This window comes from Octopus bimaculoides, chromosome 8 (assembly GCF_046866305.1).
Source record: "Octopus bimaculoides isolate indiv1 chromosome 8, ASM4686630v1, whole genome shotgun sequence".
NCBI classification, from domain to species: Eukaryota; Metazoa; Mollusca; class Cephalopoda; order Octopoda; family Octopodidae; genus Octopus; species Octopus bimaculoides.
Window position 1 is genome coordinate 44209982 of NC_142935.1, and position 22662 is coordinate 44232643.

General features: G+C 34.9%; 1 protein-coding gene across 2 annotated transcripts in view; it reads left to right on the forward strand.

Annotated features, from left to right (window-relative positions):
* LOC106871746 (uncharacterized) overlaps positions 1-19874 on the forward strand; it is a 50920-nt gene extending 31046 nt beyond the window's left edge. Inside the window, exons 10-17 of one of the 2 annotated variants that reach the window (XM_014918371.3) lie at positions 2713-2857; positions 7463-7537; positions 9504-9674; positions 11229-11294; positions 11913-11978; positions 12880-12945; positions 15847-15894; positions 19066-19874. In XM_014918371.3, coding sequence (XP_014773857.2) covers positions 2713-2857; positions 7463-7537; positions 9504-9674; positions 11229-11294; positions 11913-11978; positions 12880-12945; positions 15847-15894; positions 19066-19497 — 1069 coding nt within the window. In that variant the 3' untranslated portion in view covers positions 19498-19874. The remainder of the gene's footprint in view (positions 1-2712; positions 2858-7462; positions 7538-9503; positions 9675-11228; positions 11295-11912; positions 11979-12879; positions 12946-15846; positions 15895-19065) is intronic. The other variant, XM_014918372.3, reaches the window with a different exon arrangement.
* Positions 19875-22662: the final 2788 nt, after the last annotated feature.

Here is a 22662-nt window from a genome sequence, read left to right on the forward strand (position 1 = left end):
TGATCTTCTGGTAAGTAATACACACATCTTAAGCCTTGTTACTGAATCTGTGGTTCTTATAGTGTCTTATAACATTTACATTAAAATCTTGGATGTTATTTAAGATTATTCATGTTCTCAGAGTTACTTTATGTTATAAACATCCAATCAAAATGTGATAATTCATTTTATTATACAGTTGTACATTAAATAACAACTGCTGGGGATTGAGTAAACTGTGAATTATCTGAGAAGCATGTGAAATTTGTGGAGTTAGAAGTGTTATTTTATATCATTAAATAGTTGTAACCTAATTTGTGGAAATCGAGTGGGAGGAAATCTTTATCAAACTAAGTAACCTGGTTACTCTACATGCAATAGATATATAGTTCAAGTCCCACCAGTCAGCCTGTTGCTTTTTGCTATCTCAAATCGGTGATTATAATACCAATATATCCTTGGGAAAAGAAAACTCCAACAAATAACAGTACAAAGCATATGATAATGTTGTGAGGAAGAAATAAAGGGGAAATCAGTTTTACAAACACTGGTCCTTCATCAGGAAAATTAAAGAAGAAACAAAAATTAAGAGAAGGTTACAGAAAAGCAGCAATGTTTACAGTAAAAGCAACATTATGATTGAAGAAATCAGAAATGGATATAATAAGAGTATCATCATCATCATCATCACCATCATCATCATTTCATGTCCACTTTCTATACTGGCATGTGCTGAATGGATCATTTCCAGAACAACCAACTCCACTGCAGATTATATCACCCTAGTAACAGAAGCTATAAACTACTTCTAGTAGTGAACTAGCCAGGATTTAAGAGAATCCATATTCTTTGCACTCTTAATGCTTATTGCTCCAGTGCATTTGCCATAAACAAAGCCTGTTAGTTTACCTGTATTTCTACTACATCTCTTGCATGTCCACAGTTTACTCTGGATACAGTGTATGAGATCGTTACCTACTCCTTTTCAGTATACCTGCATGGCCAATTCCCTGATGATACTAGGCTCCTATCTTCTTTCCTACTTACTAATTGCTTAGTCTTTGCTAAGTTGACCATGAGTTCCCCTGATTCTAGATTTTGCTCTCATATCTGGATTTTCTTCTCTAAATTTACTATAGATTCATCTATAAGAGTCAGATCATCAGCATATAGAAGTTCCTATGGATAGCCAGTCCTGAACTCCTCTGTGATAGTTTGTGTGATGTACCATGATAAATAGGAAGAGCCAAAGATTGAACCTTGATAGACTGCTACTGTCTGTTAAATTTGTTGCTACATCATTGCTGACTTTCACTTTACTGACTATGCATTTGTATGTAGCTTATACAACTCTCACATGCCATTTATCAACATCTAGTTTCTTTAATGACCACCAGATCGCTGGCCATGACACCCTTTCAAAGGCCTTCTCCAGGTAGATAGAATAGCTTGCTCTTAGCTAAGTACTTCTGTAGTTACCTCACTTATAAGATGACATGTGTGGTACCACTTACAAGCAAACTATGTCTTATGTAGGCTAATTCTGTTCCTGATCAATTTTGCTATGATTTTTTTCTTTGACCTTCGTAGCCTGTTCCAGCCATTTGATGCTTCTGTAATTTCCTCATCCAAATGCTTCTCCTTTACTCTTCTAGCAGTTTACAATGTTACTACTACGCCAGCCATTTTGTATGACAGTTTCCTGATTAACAATTTAGCCCATCAGGCATAATTGCTGATGGGCAAACAACTTTCTTTACCTTCAGACTTTTAATTGCTTCTTGTATCATACTTCTGTCAACTTGAATTGTCAGTTCCTCTGTTGGGTCAGCATGAGGTTAGACTTTCTTTATTCTATACATTCCCCTTGTTCAACAACTTCTCATAAAAGCACTCCTACGCTTCTTTTTTGTCATCAACACTGAAAGCAAGTGTGCCTCTATTATCCTTTCAAAATTCTCTTCTCTCCTATGAGATCTTGCTTTTTTGTGGTAAGTTTGTGCCTCAAATCTTCACACTGCAGAACATATTCAACCCTTTTCTCTTCTGCTTTCTTCATAGCTAAGAATACTTAATACCTCACTCCCTTTCTAGCTACTTCTTAATGCTCTTTGCATTCAACTTCCGTCCAGACTTGCCCAGATTTTCTATTAGCTTTTATTGTTCTATTTATTGTGCCATTTCACTAGCACAGCAAGTTATCTGACAAGAATTCCCAATTGTTGTCTTTCTCCTTTTCCCTATTTTCATGTATGTCAGCTAGAATTTCTTTAAACTTATGATCAAGATCAACTGCAGGGTTGTTTGTTTCTTGTCTTCTGTCACTGTATAGCTCTGACTCAAAACTCACTAATCACTAATCTGGTTTAAATAGAGCATTTTTCACAGGAAAAGGTTCCAGTTTTTACAATGGCCTGCCTGTCTTATTTCCTGGTGAAAATTACATCTGATTTGTATGTTGAATGATTATTATGTCTAATATTATTTGCTACCATCTGGTCCATGGGTACCTTTAGCAAAGCTCGCTCTGATGTAAGCATTCTGTCTGACAATAACTGTTTTTGCCTGTCAGTTTCTGTGACCTTGAAATGGGTCAAGGATGAGACCCTTCCTCCTTTGACTAAACAGTGTTAAAAAAAAAATTGAATTAAAATCTCAGCAGTTAATTTCTAAGAAGCAGTTTATTATTTACTTGCTTGTTTGTTTATTTCTTTCTTTCTCTCCTCCCACTAGAGGCATGAGTCGTAGTCTGTGGATTGGTATCTTAATAGCACTTCCATCCGGTGCTGGAGTGTCTCTGTCTGTTCTGGGTGGTAACTCTGGGCCATTGGTTGGAGTTGCCATATCCGCCTCACTGCTGCCACCTGCTGTCAATGCTGTGAGTAGACTTCAACCTCTTTGGTCTTCTCTCTTTATCTGTCTGTTAGTCTGCCAATTATAATTTGCCTTTTCTTTCTTCATTTACCATTCCTGGAATGTCTGCTCTTTTAATTAGTTAACCACTAAATTATCTTGTGTAATTGTTATCATAATTAACAACACTATTGCTGTCGTTATAATCATCATTATCAAAATTATCTTATCCCCCATCATTATTGTGAACAACATCATGATCACAAACATCCTCACTCTCATCATCTTTTCAACATCAGCAGTAACAATTATCATATTAATTAACCAAGTTATTGTCAACAATATTGTAACATTTATCACATTATCATCACAATTATTCTCATTGTTCTCATTATTTTTTTTTTCCTTTAGTTTAAAATTTCAAATTAACAAAAGTAAGATAATATTTACTGCTTCTTAATTATGGTTGTTCTGTAGGAACTGACATTACTGCTATTTTTAATTCCAGGAAGATGCCTCCTCCAGCTGGTCATCTCTTACAAAGATTTTCTAACGAGATAAATTTAAGATATTTTCATTTTAATAAATCATTATTGTACACAATTAGAGAAATTAAGAAATATCTTATTTCAAATACATACTTCTATTTTATAATTATTTAAAATATGTTATTTCATAATAACTTAAAATATTAACTGTTTCATAATAACTGAAAATATAGTAAAATAAACAAATATTAAGTTAATTCAAATACATTTGGGGTATATTTCAACTTACAAAGGCTATTTCACTACAGTTTACAGTGGAGGAAAAATTTTTGCTTTAGATATCTGAGATACAAACTGTAAGCAAACAATGTGATCAAAAATGGGTAATGGATATATATGCCATATTTCGGGAGTTTTTGTTCCTTCATTAGCACCCTTCCAACCCATTGATCATCCATGAACATATTACTTAAATACCACAAAACATAGCTGTGTAATGTTATTCGATATACCAATTTTATATATTGAACACATTTCTGGAAGCTGGTACGTAAATATTAATGATGTGTAGGGACATGGTATTTTGTTACGCAACATAATATACTGAACGAGTTATTTCATAACTTAATTTATATTCCAATATCTTCTGATATTTCAACATATGTTAAATATATAAAAAATATTTCCAAATAATTTAAAGTAAATGTAAAATTTTTTTAATATTTTGATTTATATTAGAATGTTTTGATTTATTTTAAAATACTTTATAATTTTTAAATATTTTATAGTACTTTAAAATATATAATATTTTATATTGTACTATAATATGAAATTTATTAGAATATTTTCCAATAATTTATTACATATTAAAATATTTTAACAAATGAAATTCATTGTTAAACATGAAATTCAAAATCAACGCTCCAAATATTTTTATAAATTCAAATTCAGATTCCAGGTTTTAATATTTTTTTTTTAATTAAATGTGAATTCAAACTAAACTCTTGTGCTCATTTTATTGATGTTATTTGGCAGACTCATTAGCTCACCAGACAAAATGCTTTGCAGCATTTTGTTCATCTTTATGTTCTGAGGTGAAATGCCAGTGAGGTTGTGTTGTTTTTCATCCTTTCGGGGTTGATAAAATAAGTACCAGTGGAACATTGGAGTCAATGTAATCAATTTAACACCTTCTCGAAATTGCTGGCCTTGTGCTAAAATTTGAAACCATTATTATTATTATTATTATTGTTCAGTAGTTTTATTTTTATAACCTGCTTTCACTTCACTACCGAGCGCAGCTCTGTGTGCTTTGGGTATGTGCTGTGGTTTGCTGTGGTGCTCTTACGTTTACTGTATTGAAAGTGTTTTGCGTAGAATGTGTGCAGTACCCAGTAGTGCAATTTTCTGTATGTTATATATATTTGTAAGTCCTGGTGTTTTTGTTATGTATTTGTCTGAATCTTGTTTTTAGCATTGAGCTCTGTTTTTAGTATTGATCTAACTCGTCTATAGTACTCTTTCTTTATTTTTTCTTTCATTTGTGTATGTTGTATCCTATCTAGTTCATTGACTCCTAAATACTTATATGGTTGGCTTTCGTCTAGTTCTCTTATTTCATTGGCTTTATCTAGTGTTATATTGCTACTTTTAACTAATTTTCCTCTTTTCAGAGTTGCTTTGGCACATTTTTCTAATCCGAATTTCATATCTATTTCCTTGGTAAAGCTGTGTACTGTCTGTAGTAGTGTTTCTAGCTCTTTGTCGTTTTTTACATATAATTTTAGGTCATCCATATATAGAAGGTGGCTGACTGTTTTTCCGTTAGGCTGACTGTTTTTCTGTGGCTGACTGTTTTTCCGTTGGCTGACTGTTTTTCCGTTAGGCTGACTGTTTTTTATTATTATTATTATTATTATTATTATTATTATTATTATTATTATTATTATTATTGAGTGAGAGAGCAGTGCCCGCTATCAAAGTGATACTGGGTAAAATATACGAAGCCCAGTGTACCCATCATGACTATCCATACGATAAGGGTACACCAGGCACATGCATCACAACTCTATGTACACAACATGATGACCTCATATCAAGATAAACAGGGACCTTTTGCATGGGATGGGCTACTCAACCTGAAGAAAATTCTAACTGGGCCCCACCTGCAAGGTCACATGCTGTTCTTTTTTGCAGTCTGCTTGATCTATTTTGCTTGTTTTGTGGCAGTGGTTTCAGGTTCTTTAACTATTTCAGGGTTAATGCCAAGTTCCTTTGTGAATTTGCAAGTTTCCTTGACAATAGAATGTGATTTTTTGCGCCTTTTGTGTTTGCACACAAGTCACAGCATCTCGTCCTCTGTACTAGATAAGTACCTGCTCATTGCTATTGTGGAGGTCTTATAGCACAGTTCTACCTGCATTATTCCTCTTCCCCCATTATTTCTAGGTAGGTACAGATAATCAGCATCTGCTTTTGTGTGGTGCATGTTCTTAGAAGTTAGTAGTTTTCTTGTCTTCCTGTCCGGGCGTTGGAGTTCTGTAAAATTCCAGTTAATGATGTTAAAACTGTATTGGACTACTGGAAGTGCCAGGGTGTTAATGGCTTCAATACAATTTTTAGAGTTGAATTCAGATTTTAGTGTGAGTCTTATTCTCCTGTAATATTCTTTTCTTATCTTTTCCTTCATAGTAGATGTTGTATACCGTCTCTTTCATTTTTCCCCAAGTATTTGTAATTTTCTTGTGGGTCAAGTTCCTTGATGGTAGTGTCAGTATCTAATTTAATGGAAACTGTTTGCCTGAGCTTGCCTCTTACAAAAGTTGCTTTAGCACACTTATCAAGGCCAAAGTCCATCCCGATGTCATGGCTGAATTCTTTAGCAGTCCTACTAGCTCTTCGTCATTATTATGATTATTATCATCATCCTCATCATCATCATCATCATCATCATCATCATCATCATCATCATCGTCATCATCATCATCATCATCGTCATCATCGTTATAAAGGTAGAATTGTTAGTGCACTGGAGAAAATACTTACCAGTATGTCATCTATTTTTACATTCTGAGCTCAAATTCTGCCATGGTCAGCCTTTGCCTTCAGTCCTTTTGGAACCATTCAAGCACTGGGGTCAATATAATCAACAAGTCCCCTCCCCGAAAATTTCAGGCCTTGAGCATATAGTAGAAAGGATTATTATTCTTGTAGAGTCATTACCATGGCAGACAAAATCCTTAGCTGCAGTTTTTCCATCTTTATGTTCCAAGTTCAAATTCTGCCATGGTCAACTTTGACTTTCATTCTTTAGGATTGATAAAATAAGTATCAGTCAAATACTCTTCAAGGTAATCAGCTAGCCCCTTCCCACCAAATTTCTTGCCTTTTGCCTGTAGTAGAAAGTATTATTATTATTATAATGGCAAGCGGGCAGAATTGTTACCACACTGGACATGCTCAAGTGGCTATGGTCAAGGAACTGACAAGCAAATCTATGGTAATGAGCAGAAAATTTGCTTTAACGATATTTCTACTTCAGCAACTCAGTGCTGAATATGTCTGAAATGTAATGGAAAATAAGTCAGTTTCAAAACATTGATGTTCAAGTTACAAGAGCAAAGGGAATAGTAGTCATTTCCTTTGATTTCTAGATAGAAGCAAATAGGAAATAACACTTACTGACCAAAGACATAAAAAAGAAATTAAAATTTTGTTACACAGTATAATGCTTGTTTCTCTAATACTGCATTATTATCTTACCAGGTGAGGTTCTGAAGATTCTACCGGTTTTTACAATTTCTAATATCACACAAACACCACAAGAAGGTCTATGCTAAGTGGTCAAGCTGTCATTGTTTAACCTCAGATCAGTTCTGATTCTTCAACAGATCTAGATTCAAAAGTATTCTGACAATGATCATTCTAATGTTTTATTTTTCACACATAGTCTATCTTGAGTTATATTATCTAATGTATCTTACCTTTTTTTTTTAAAGACAGTAGTATGTGTTTCATGGAGATTTGTCTGTTATTTTTAGCAAATCAAGACATTTCATCTGATTGTTGTTGCGTTGCTGTTCTAAGTTTGCTGAAATGTAACAACCACCTAAATCTGTACATTTTTCCAACTCTCTCTTCAGGGAATGCTGTGGTCATTTGCTTTACTTTCAGTCATCAGTCCACCAAAGACAGCTCCACATGACAATACCACTGCTGTAAGTACTTTATCCTCTTGACTTTCTCAAGTTACCCACCTATCATATGATGTCCCACAGCTTACCTAAAAAATAAAAATATAAAAAAGATCTCTCTTCCCCATTTCTCTCTCTCTCTATCTATCTATCTCTCTATCCATCTATCTATCTATCTATCTATCTATCTATCTATCTATCTATCTATCTATCTATCTATCTATCTATCTATCTATATAAATTAAAAACGTAAAATTAAAACAGAACACAAAGCATTCCGCGGTACATGAATTTCAAGCTTTGTACACAAACAGTCGTTGCCTCATTATATGGGTATATAATTGATAGACAGGATGGTATAAAGCTATCTTCAGCCGCAAATATATTCTTTCCGAAGCATTATATCACAAAGAAGAAGTCACCAAGAAAAAAGAAAAAGAGAGATAAACATGAGAGAGAAAAGGGAGAGTCCACTTGGTATTATCCATTGTAATATCCATTGTAATATGTTTATCCTTTAAGTTGATACATTTACATAAAAGTTCATCGGTATTCCAAAATCTGTCCATATTGTGCCACAATTCAGGGTAGAGTGAATGCAAAATAGACATAACTAGCTTATATGAGCTAGAAGGAGAGGGTCTATATATATACATATATATATATATAAGGATATTATTGTTTATAATAATATCAGTGGCTTAGCATGCGTAAAAAACCATAAAGGTAAAATCATCAATTAATAATTAAGGGTACTACTAGGCAGTACCAGCATGCTAAAATAGCAGTCAAAATGACCAAACCACAAGTTCTCACTTAAACACAAAAATGAAGGCAGGCAAATGAACATTGATATTATTATAAACAGTGAATTCTTACATCTTTATATAATTTTTTATTCACTTCGATCACCTTTTTAAATTTGCTGTGGCATTAAAAACAGTCATCGCACACATTGGTTGAGATGAACAAGCTCTTCAACCCTGGATCAGTAAGACTCACTGAAGATGAACTAAGAGTACTTCTCAAAGTTTGAAATCACAGTGATATGGGTATGTCTGACTTTTACAGTTTTCGATTATTTTCAGCATTCGAATGTGGCCTTAAGGTTTTTGTTCATTTGCCCCTCCTTCACCTTTATGTTTCAGTGAGAACTTGTGGTTTGGTCATTTTGACTGCTATAATAGCATGCTGGCACTGCTTGTTATACACACACACACACACACACGCATTTATGAATTTGTTTTGCAAGCTTCCTGATCTGAAATCATGTGTTGAAACAGATATTGTTAAGTTTCAGGATGGTCATTCATTTCTTTCCCTTGCCAAATAAACACATGCACTATATATTTGTTCTTCACTCATTTATCATTGTTCTTATTTAACTTATGTCCATTGTCTGGAAATCTTTCGACACACATTTGTGACCTCTTCAGTGTCTATTCCATCCATTTTCCTCCATTGATCAGCTGACCGAGTTCCCGTAGTATATATATATATATATATATATATCCTTTTTTTCCTTCCACTCTTCCTGAAAGGGTCATGAGGGTAGCATTCTCAGATACCTCTTTCCCATAGATCCCTATTAGAAGCAACTGTCATTAGATTTTCTGGCTGGAATCCTAACATCATGTATTCAATTTGATGAAGGAGCCACAAAGCCACAAGGTTATTGTTAGAGCTGCTAGTACAAGTAGCAAAATCCTCCTGATATCACACCTTACTGTTTAAAAAAAAACTAGCAAATGCAACTCAGATAACAGCTGTACAGAATACTTCTGTTTATAGATTTGTAGAAACCAGGCTGACAAAGAGCTAAGCAATGTGAATAAAAGATGAGATGATCACACTTGAGATGCCTTTTTTATCATAGATCCACATGATCAGGGCTGATCTACTTGGAACAAATCAAAAACAAGCAATCAGTATAAAATACATTATTTTTTACTTTTAATTCAGTGTTTTTTCCTTTATTTGTATTTTGAAGGTTTCAGTTAATGACAACACTCTAGCGTGCTTGCCATTTCAAGACAATGCTTACACACCAATGTACAGCTGTGACATGGCCAAAGAAATGGGAATCATGGGAACCATCAGTCTCCTGCTCACTCTACTTAACATCGTCTGCATATTCCTAGTTGGTGTTGTCATGTTGAAGGTAAATGATCTGCTATACTCATTTGGTTTCACATTCTTCTTCCCCCTATGTTATTTGTTTTTCATCTTTTGGCTTTGACTATCTGTTTTGTTCATGTGTGTGAGTGTGTGTTTATCATTTTTTTTTTCTTTCTGTTTACTGCTGTTATTAGAATAACTACAAAGAATAAGTCTTGGGGTCGATTTGCTCGACTAAAGGTGGTGCTCCAGCATGGATGCAATCAAATGACTGAAACAAGTAAAAGAATAAAAGAATATATACATACATACATATATATATATATATATATATATATATATATAATAATAATAATAATAATAATAATAATAATACAAATGATATATGAGCATATGCATGTATACATACATATATGTACATACTCACATCTACATGTATATATAGATGCATATCCAGGTACAGGACGTCAAAAAAGGAATGGGAACAATAACAAAGCACAAAAAACAGACTTTTTTTATGGACAACAGAGTGAACACATAGGAAAACAGATGACCCACTTATGGAACTTTTCCTTCATCAGCTGCCTCTATTCTAAACTAGGCGTTTCGAAGATAATAAAAAAAACATATAACAGAAAGAAGCACACTCTATATATGTATGTATATATATATATATATAATTCTATTATATTATGTTTACAGTAGTTTTATGAACAAAGTAAACAGTATTCAATACATATCAATCATAGACTAGATATTTATTTCAATATACTTGTTAACATACCTTCTATAGCTTTTCTCTAAGTTTCATGTCAAGAAGAAGTAAGCAATCCTCAGGTATTCTCTACAAAAAGTAACTCAATTACTGGTGTTAAATCTCTGGCAGTTACTGAGAGGTTCTTCTTTCCCTACAAGTTTTTGTTTCTTTTGGTGGGGGGAAGTGTTTTTCATTTTTTAACCCTTAGAATATGTTGTAGAGCTGTCTTTTGCCACTTTTGTATCTGTCTTGTGATGACAGACGTCACCCTGACAAGTATTGTTATATTCCAAAGTCATCAATAGAATGGTTCTATCTGGCACTGTACGATCCCCAGTCGTACAGAATTACTATCCTCAAAAGATTGGTTCGATATAACATCCACTCAGTATCACAGTATAATTACTATATCAGCACAGACACAACTATCAACACAATCTACACGTACTCTCAACATTCCTGGCCTTTTCAACCTTCTTTTCTGTTGACCAGCTAATGGTCTATTTATAATGGCTGGCTACTACCACTTTTTACCAGGAGGGGTGTATAGTTTCATTATACAACAGAATCCATGAGAACACTTTAGGAGGAGGAGTTTCTGTCATCTATATCCTTGGAAGATGCAAGTGGACGTCCACATGGTTTTGTCTTTATGTCAAGAAGATAACGATGTTGTTGCAAATTAGCTAGCTATAAACACAAAATCATATGGCCATCCGCTTTTATTTCTTCTTGGAGCTTAGTCAGTGGAGATTATCCCTGCTAAAGTATGCTTATTGTTTCAAACTTATTTTAAACTTATTTTATCTATTTATTTAATTTTTTCCCTTCTCTTTGAAGATTAAGGAAGTTGTGCCACTAGCTTCAACAGATGAAACAGCAGAATTTTGGGAGCATGATATACAAGTAAGTTCTTTTTTACCTGATTACTTCAGAACATTTCACTGATGTGTGGTGGGGATGATGAGGGGAACATATATCTATATTAGTAAATACACATATACAAAATATTTGGTGGACTTAATCTGCTACCTATTTTGATAACACAAGTTAATGTTTGTCTGCTTTTGGCAGAGACCATTCTGTTGAAAGCATTTGATCCAGGAATGCAGTCAGGAAAAATTTGATGATCCTGAAATAGACTTAGGTTCAATCACTAGTCAGTTGATCCAGCAGGCCAGATTTCACATCAGTGAGTAGGGCCAGTGCTCTGTAAAGCCATCAAGGAGGAGGCCCCAAAAATGGTGCACATTCTCTCCTAATGACTCCTGAAAGCTAACGGCATGCTGCATGTTGAGTTTTCGATTGACTGCAGTTACATAAGCAGGCTGTCTCCAAGTCTCTACCTGGATGTTGTTCCTATTGTCAACCACATTCCTGAGGGAAGAAGGTGCACAACAGAATAGTTATGGTGGTGGTGGTGGGAGTGGCGGTGACAACTGTGATAGCAGCAGCAGCTGTTTCTGGGATCAGAATATGTTTTGTTTCCTTATTATTAAACAAGTGTCTTTTTCTTTATTACAGGTGGCCAGGGATTCCTATAAGACTGTGAAGGGCCCTGAATCTTTGTCTTTTATTACAGAATATCAGGTGAGGAGTGCTGCATGTATACAGTTCTGTGTCATATTCCAATTTGTACTGAGTATTTTTTAATGTTACATTGCTTGTATATGTGCAGGCATGGCGGTGTTAAATCTGGAGTATTATCTCCTAATGTAACATCCATGTCAGTATGAATGTCTTTTGGGGCTAAACCATTTTTCTAGAGGTACTTGATAACACCATGAGACCAAATTTCATCCATCTTGTGGAGAAGTCACTGCTAGTTATTTTTAAAGTCTACTTTGAACATCAGATGTCAGTATGTAAGATTTTACAACTCTAGCATCACTCTTTCATAGTCAGCCTGTGAACTTACCAGCCCACCCTCAATGCCATGCTATCAAAAAATGGATCAAGTTTTCTATTTGTTCTTTTACATTTCACTGTTTTCAGTCATTACACTGTGGCTATGTGGGGGAAGCACATTTAAGGGGTTTAGCTGATCATATCGACCCCAATACATAATGTATAAGAATGTTTCCTTCATGTTCAATACTATATCAAACTACATATTCTTTGCACACACACACACCTTTCCTCATTTTTTCCCTGTTTTTTTCAGAATTTTAATTAATAGCTGAGACATTTGGGGCATTACTTCTATGCTTAACAGCTCAACTTTTTTGGATGCCATTTCTGTCCAAAATAAACCTTGCTGTCTCTTATAAAACCATTCTCCTATTTATAGTCACCAAATGGGACTGTTTGTCGACGGAATCTACTATATAAATAATAACTACTCTTTTCCCAAACACTAATTATTTACTTTATAACTATAACAATATTGTTTACATTTTATTGACAGATTGCTTACAGACTGTTTAGCCAGAAATACTTGTCTTGTTAGCAATTTCTGTTTGTGTTCAGACCCGTTTTTCTCTATTTGCAGAAACTTTTAGAGAAAGAAAGAAACATGGATCTTAATAACTTGAGGCACATGAATCAACTGTCAAGGGTAATTAGTCATGCTTATACTTTTCTTTCTTTTTCTTTCATTATTTCTTCATCTGTTTCACACACATTAACATTACCAAACTTACTTCTGAAAGACTGAACTTCCTCTTCATGGCCAAAAAATATTTCAGCCCTGATCTGTTACCGCCTCAAAACATCAATTCCACCTTCATTACATACAGAAAGAAAAAGAAATCTCTGGGGTGTTAGTCTTTGTTTCATTTTTATAAACAGCTGACAAACTTTCACTACCCATGGTGATTTCGTATTCATAACACTATTATTAAGAGCTTTATTAAACTTACACTGATTTGCCTTGAAGATAAATTCTCAGTTGCTGGTTTGATTAAAAAATTGCTGATGCATTAGAAGTACTTGTTTTTGATGTTATGAAACTTATTGGCTTATTATAATAATAAACCTATAGATAATAAACATATAAATTTCAGGAATAAACATATAGATTTCAGTAATCATCATTACTGACATTGTTACATCATTCAAGACTGAGTTTTTGGATCTACTTCTGGCATTAGCATTTATTAATTGTCCTTCCAATCAAAGCATTACTGTCGTTGTGATGAAATATGCCCAGTAGCAAGATAAAATCATGGCAATTGAATTTATGTAGAAATACAGATTTCCAAAGTGGCTGAAGAGATCTCCAAACCTCACAATACCATCCAACATGGTGTGTGTCCATTTCAGATGTTTGCTCTGCATCATGTCTTCTAGCCCAATATAACAAAATATTGTCACCAATACTTTTTCATTCATTGGCTTGCTGCCACTCTTAGAGACAAATGAAAGTAAATATGTTTTAAACACTGAAATATTCTATCATTCTTTGCAATTTTGACTATCAAATATATTTGGTGTTTCATATTACACACATGCACACAAATACACATTTTTTATATATTTTTCAGATATCAATTTTAATTTTATTTTATGGATCTCCATTATTGTATCATATTTTTTTGTACAATTTGCTTTTACAATTTCATCATCATCATCATCATCATCATCATCATCATCATCATCATCATCATCGTCGTCGTCATCATCCATCATCATCATCATCATCATCATCATCATCATCATCATCATCATCATCATCCGTTTTCCATGCTGGTATGGGTTGGACGGTTTGACTGAGAACTGGCAAGCCAGTAGGCTGCACCAGACTCCAATCTGATCTGAAAATGTTTCTACAGCTGGATGCCCTTCCTAGAGCCAACCACTCCGAGAGTTTAGTGGGTACTTTTTATGTGCCACCAGCACAGGAGCCAGTCAGGTGACACTGGCATTGACAACGTTTGGATGATACCTTTTGCATGCCACTAGCACAGGAGCGAGTCGGGGGCACTGACATTGACCACATTTAGATGGTGCTTTTTACATGCCACCAGACGCAGAGCCAGTCAGGTGGCACTGGCATCACCTCACACTTGAATGGTGCTTATTACATGCCACCAGCACTGTCATTGGCCACAATTATGATTTCCATTTTGATTTTATTTGACTCAATAGGTCTTCTCAAGTGCAGCGTATCGCTCGATGATTCAAGGGTACTTTTAAATGGGCTGGTTATGCGATACTGGTATTGGCCATGGCTATGATCTCACTTTACTTGCCAGGTTTTCTCAATCACAGCATATCTCCAAAGGTCTCTCTTTCTTGTCGTTGCTTCTGTGAGGCCCAATGTTCGAAGGTCGTGCTTTACCACCTCATCCCATGTCTTACTGGGTCTCCCTCTTCCTCAGGTTTCTTCTACTGTTAGGGTGTGACACTTCTTCACTTAGCTGTCCTCATCCATACATAACACATGGCCATACCAGCGCAGTCGTCTCTCTTGCACACCACATCTGATGCTTCTTAAATCCAACATTTCTCTCAGGATGCTTACATTCTGTCATGTATGCACACTCACATTACACATCCAGCAGATCATACTAGCTTCATTTCTTTCAAGCATATATATTTGTCCTCAACAGTCATGGCCCATTTTTCTCTGCCATGTAGCATGGCTGTTCACACAAATGCATCATACAGTCCACTTTTCACTCTGAGTAAGAGGTTCTTTGTTACCAGCAGAGGTAGGAGCTTTCTGAACATTGCTTGGGCTATTCTTATTCTAATGGCAACACTCTCAGAGCATCCACCCCAACTACAGATTTGGTCACCTAGGTAGCAGAAGCTATCAACTACTTCTAGTTTCTTCCCCTGGCATGTGGTGGAATCTGTTTTCTGTACATCTTCAGTGTTTATCACCCCTATGCATCTGCCACACACAAAACCTATCTTCCTGGTTATCCTTCCTTTGATATTGTACCTCTTATGCGTCCATAGTTTACACTGGGTACATCTTATGGAGTTTCTACCAACGTCTTTTCTACAGATCAAGCTGGGCCATCTACCTGAAGGGGTTTTTGATTTGTCCACCTTCCTATTTACTAGGACTTTGGTCTATCATACCCTGTCAGCCAATAATATCTTACTCTTATATTCCATAATGCAATTAGTGCTTGGTATATTATTTGGATACATTTTTATACATTTTAATGGATATGTTTTATGTTCTATTTTTCGCAATCATTCAAAGTTCAGCAAAAAGAAAGTCCTCGGTAATGATTTGTGAAGATTCAACTTCTAATAAATTATCTCACTCATAATATCAAGTACTCTTTTTTCCATCTTGTTTACACAAACACACACACACACACACACACACACACACACATGCACACATGTACATCTGCATATATGTGTGTGTGTGTATGAATGTTTGCATGCTGCATATCTTCACATCATTTGAGCCAAGTACTGATGTTGTATTTACATCCATTGTAAACAGTATATGTATATCTAAACAATATATATATAAATTTCTCTGTTTCAGATTTATGCTGATGACTTTTATCATCCAGAATTCAGCCCCAGCCCCAAGGTAAACATTTTATCTATTGCTTAAAGAGCACCCACATGCACGTGCACATACATACACATACACACACACATACATTCACACACACACACACACACACACACACATGCACATTCACAGATTGACTGATGGAAAGTCAAACAGACAATCAAGTTTATCTAGAGGGCATTCAAGAAAGAACAAAAAACGAAGGGATACAATTCAATCCTATATCTTATTTTATGAATTTCATCACCATTGTCACCAACACTATCAACATCATCAGCAGTGAGCCAATAAAGGGAACTGGACAGTCCTAGATGCATTGTGCCTGAAAAACGAGAGAGTGGTAGATATGAGTAATGAGTGATAGGGATGTAACAGATGAATGGTGAGAAGGAAGTAACTGCTGTGCATACACACACACATATGTACATATTTCCATATCAGTGATAAAACATTCCAACCAGCTTTATGCCATAACCAGTGATATGCTACTCAATGATATGAATATGTGTGTGTTTGTGTACATGTGTGTATTGTATTGTACCATTTTATCAGATCATAGTGAATCATGTTGCATTGTTGTATTGCATTACATTGTTGTTCAACAACTGACAGCTGAAATCTCAAATATCATTCCTGTGGGAACAAAATTTTGATTGCAATTTTAATGTGAACATGAATAGTTTCATGTGGGTTGATATTAAAAGGATTGAAAGAATTGTTACAGAATGAAAATTTGGAAGTTTTCATATTGATTTTATTTCTTATGGCTTGAGTGGCGTGGAGTGTGATGACTCACAAATCTGGCTTCTAAACTGTTTTACTACATGATAACTAAAGTGTCAGACTTGCCATCATGACTCAGTGCATTCTGGGACTCACTTCCTTCCAGTTTAGGTCAACGATTGTTGGCAAACAATGGGTTTTGAAACTGTGTTACAAGCTTCATTTGTTTGGTGCTTACCTCTTTTTGTATAGTATTCAGCTCTAGAATTGAACACCTTTTTCACATTATGTTCACTGACAAAATCTTATGGATATACAGACATAGACATAAACATATATACATGTGAATATGTATACACAGAAAATAAATTTTACAGTAAGTGATTACTTCAAATCTAAATCACTTTATCCACATCTGACATGTTTCTAAATGTGATTATAATCAATATATATTCAACAGAATCAAAATAAATTTAAATTTATGATCAAAATATATTTATCAGCAAAATGTATAGTTATCATCAAATTTGATCTATCAACAGAAAGTATTATCATCAAATTGTACTTGTCATCCAAATATATTTATTACCAAAATGTATTTGTCGTGAAAATAAATTTATCATCAGCATATAGGGTGTTTGGGCTTAATTTTAAAGTTTGCATGAAAGATAGAAACATAATATCCTCTCCAAAAATAAAAATATTTTTAAAAATCAAAAACTATCATCAAAATTACAGCTGGGAGAAAATAGTTTACTCAAAGTAGCCACTCTCAGCTTCTACCATGGCCTGCAGATGGCTCTGGAACTTGGTGCATGGTGTATGCATTCCTCTCTGTATCCCTGGGAAGATCTTTGAATACCTCCTTGATCTTGGCCTTGGTGTTCTAGGCAGAGTAGTTGGTGTCTTTTTCAAACTACACCCCACATATAGTAATCCATGGGATTACAATCGGAGGAATTAGGAGGCCAGAAACAGAGGCTGGTGAAGTTGTAAAAATTCTCCAACAACCACTTCTGACTCTTTCCAGCTGCCACTCATATGGCCTTCCAGCAACAACTCTCTCCAGCCAGGATTTGACCACAGTCTCCAACAACTTCCCATAACCATCTAAATTGAACCTAAGGCCCTGTTTAAAGATATGCATCAGCTTGATGTAACCCTTACTGGAAATACACCCAAAGACCATCACAGTTCGAGGAACCTGGTTTTCATGATGTCCATGTCACATCTTACAACTTTTACAGTGTTCACAGCAGTTATGATGCTGGCATTTTCATACCCAGCGAGAATCATAATGATACAGATAACTCTTTTCTATTATTCAAATGGCTTCCAATCTTCCATATCAGCTAACTTTTTCTCAACTACATCTTTAATCTTTATATTCTCCAACATGATTGACTGTTCAACAATACATCGATCTGTTCCTGAAAAAAAAAAACGACCAAAATTAATCAAATTTAGTCCAAACATCCTGTATTTGGTGAATGACCTTTGCACCCTTTAACAATGCATTTTGCGTGATCAAAATATATTCTAAGTCAATCAGACTTACAGTATAGTATGACAACAAGGTTGTGTGTTTCATCCATTGTTTGGCTACAGTGACTTATGAAAATTTGGGTGGGTAATAATCTCTTACTGTAAAGAAATTATTCAGTAGTAGAGAAGGAGTTATACCCATGTATGAATGTACATACACACACATAATTATGTTGTATGGTATTATAGCATGAATAAATATGGTTATCGTTTAACTGCATGTCAGATCTAATGCAACAAACCTATGCACAAAAACATTCCATTTGTAATCTTCCCCTCCATTTCTTTCGAACATCTTGGATTACACTATTCAATATGTCATTCTCTTTTTTTAAAACTATAGGATGTGATATGAGAGAGGTTTGATTGTTTACTCTCGGAAGTTGAACTTTATGATTTAATTTATGACAGTAGTCATGACTAGTTAGGTATACCCATTGAGAGATCATCTATGTAGTCACTTAACCTACTAGAAATGACAGCCAGATTTCTCAAATCACATTTCATTTGCTTCAAAAATGGATGCATTATGGCTGAATCCTTTGGAATGGCCACAGCTGGAATGCATTTGATTATCACTCTGCTTCATCTCAAGAATGAGTCTAGGCTAAACAGCAAAGCTAACAATAAATTTAACAGAAAATTATCCAAATATATATTTTCTTATCAATCATATTTAAAATAATTTAGAATAAGTTTCTTCCCAATTTAATTCAAAATTTCAGTTCTGATATTTTATCACATTTCAATATATATTTATTTATATATATACACACACACACACACACACACACAGATATGCACTGAATGTTAATCCTTCATCAAAAGCATAGAAAGAGTAAGAGAGAGTGGGGGGGGGGGCTTTTTTTTTTTCATTTTTCTGTTTTTTAATTACTTTTTTATTATTTTTCTTCACAGAGTCCAACAGGAAACTTTGACTTCAGTTCGAAGGTATACAAAACACTACCAAGCAATCAATCGTTCCTAGATAAAGTCACCCTTGACAATACTCAGACTTTCCATGGCTCCACAACACATGGACATTATTCAGAATTTCTTGACTATGAGCAGTTTGAGGCATCCCCTGGAGTGAGAGTAGCACGACCATTTTCTTTTGTTACTCCTCCTCCCAAGCACTTTCCCACTGAAATCCAACGCAGCCATAGCACTCGTGAAAGAACAAAAGATAAACATCGGAAATTTCGGCTAAAACCACTTTTCCATAAACCAAAAGGTCGAGTTGTGGTGGGCAAGGAGAAAAAGTTTACTGTCACCTCTGTACCGGAAAGTCCCAAACATCCATCACATAAGGGGGAAGGAAGTTACCAAATGATCAGTGAGGAAGTGTAAATAGCATTGCTGAAGCAAGGGATGGCTATCGTGTGTGAATGCATCAATACTTGTGTGTGAATTCGTGGGAAGAATGTGTAAGGTTAGTCAGTAATATTGATTTCAAATTTAGGCACAAGGCCAGCAAGTTCAGGGAAGGATATAAGCCAATTACATCAGCCCCAGTGTTCAACTGGTACTTACTTTATAGAACCTGAAATGACGAAAGACAAAGTCAGCCTCTGCAAAATTTGAACTCAGAACATAAAGAGAGAGGAAATGCCTCTAAGCATTTCACTCAGTGTGCTAATGATTCTGACTTAATGTTAATTCGTAACATTAACACTGCTCTTATCTGCAAGCCTTGGTAAGGCAGGGAATAAATATTTGTGAAGGTATGTATATGTGTATGGATTATTGAACAGGATGTGTACAGTGAGTGATATACAGTCAGAAGGATGTGTAAATATGGATGTGTGTATGTGTGTGGCATTAATTAGTGTATTTCTAGTAGCTAGTATGTGCAGTGTGCACATGGCTACATATGTGGAAACAGTGTATATTTGTGTACATGTGTGTGTGTGTGTGGGGGGGGGGTATCTGTTCAAGCAGTGTATGTTTGTGCATCTGAATGCATATATAAGTGTATAGGTGAAAATGATGATGACAGTGGTATGCATGTGTAGTTATATATATATATATATATATATATATATATATATGTATGTATGTATTTTAGACAGATGTTTCCTTCATGTGGTTGTGTTTGAAACTGGTGACATAACGTATGTATTTAGCAATAAACAACATTCTGCATTTCTAACCCCCACCACCCACAAAAAATAACCTAGTATGCATGGTAGGTTTGAAAGCCAGACATCCCACTTTGCATCATTAGCTCCTTATTCATATCTGTGATTTCCTACTTGAGCAATGGCCCAGCCAGATATCAAAGATCCACTGGACTGACATACCCCCTGAGAAATTACATGGGGACTGAGCCCTCACTAATGACCCAACAACCCATTAAAAGTTTCAGGATATTTTCATTTTCACACACACACAACTATAGTTCAAGAATTTTTTTCTTTTTTTTATAAGCGTAAAAACAGTGTATATTATCTGAAGAAAGAACTCATAAATATAGTCATATTATTAATACTGTTATTAATATTATGAGGACTGCTAATCGTGAGGCAGTAATCCTAATGAGGTCAACTACTGAGGAAACTTTAAAGTGGTTGGCATTAAGAAGGGCATCCAGCTATAAAAACCATACCAAAGTAGACAGTAGAACATGATGCAGTCTTTGAACAGTTCAGGTTCTGTCAAAGCATCCAAGTCATGTCAGCATGGAAGATGGACATTAAATGATGACAATATGTAAATTCATGCATACAACTCATGCATAGACTTATACACACACACACACACACACACATGCACATATAAATACACACATTTAAAAATCCATGGAACTTTATTGTCTCAAACAAAGGAGCCTTGTCTAGGAACGATCGATTGCTTGGTAAATTGGCAGACAATATATTTCTCATGGCAAACATACATACACATACATGGTTGTGTGGTTAAGAAGCTGGCTTTACAACCACATGTATTTGGTTTCAGTCCCACTGTATGGCACTTTGGGCAAATGTCTTCTACTATAGCCCCAGGCCAACCAATGCCTTGTGAGTGAATTTGGTAGATAAATAAATGGAACTTGTGTGGAAAGCCATCATATGCATGTGTGTGTCTTTGTGTTTGGTCCCACCACGACCACCACCACCACAACCACCATCACTTGACAACTGGTGTTGATTTGTTTACATCACTGTTAAGGAGACTGATGAAGTAAGAACTCAGTAGAATATCACCTGACAAAATGGTTGGTAAACACCTATATTATGCACATTAGTTGCCCCAGTTCTCTGAAGCTACTGGAATTACTTTTTAAATAAATAGATTGGCTTCTCTGGGATTAGTCAAGTGATGCGGATATCTTTGATGAGGATCCCCATAGGGGTCAACAATTGATTAAAGTTGTTCATCATTTTTTTAATCTATAGAGAAGTAGTTAACCCTTTAGCATTCAGATTATTCTGTCAGATGTAATGCTTTTACATTCACAATGTTTCTAATCAACCATCTATTATTTTGTAGCTTCAAAATTTTGATGATGTGATTGTATATTTTATATTAGCAGTGAAGGCAGGTGTGATAAGCTAGATTTGATTAGTAAGAATGTAAAACAGGCAACATGTTTTGGCCAGATATGGCCAGTTTAAATACTAAAGAATTAGATTTTCAGTGTTTGTATGTCTATTAAATAGGTTTACATGTAAGTATGTATATCTTATGTATGTGTATGTGCATTGGTTTGGTGAAAACAAATGGTATAAATAGAACTCAAAACAAAAGTAAATATATATATATATATATATATATATATATATTTTATTGTTTTTGTTTAGCAGAAGCTACAAAGTGACTCTAGGACTGACAGTTTTATTCAGGACACTTATCATATCAAATATGCACAAAACACTAAACACTTTAGTCACATTATAGCTTCTGCCTATTAAAAATACTATATTTATATTGCACACAAACACACACACACTCACACACACACACATGCAAGCACAACACATTCTACCCTTTTATACACCAAATTTTTTATTCACTGATGCAACTCAACCTACATATTTCTTGGTTAATTCTAGTTCATTTCTCATCAATGTTTACAAAAGTCATTAATATATATATATATTATTGATCTCTGTTTATTGAAAGGTTAGGCTATTGTTTTTGGACAAAAAGGGAACACAACTTGACATAAGAATTTACACAAGTAGACATAACCACAGATATACTCAAACATATACAATGGGCTTCAATACTAATAAGGCATTGGTAAATCCAGTGCAGGCAGTAGATGACACTTCTGCAATGTGCTGCACAATAGAAGCAAATGCAGCACCAGGTAATTGTAAAGTAAACTTCTTAACCAGACTGCAATGCCTGCATATATAATACATTTGTAAATCGATTCAACATTGGACTGCTCTGTTGTAATGACTGGTACAGGTTTACATAAATGCCCTGTACCCCATCACCTACTCATATTCAAATTCATAGTTTTCAGTTCATCATAATAAACTAACAACGAAATGTTGCTCGTGA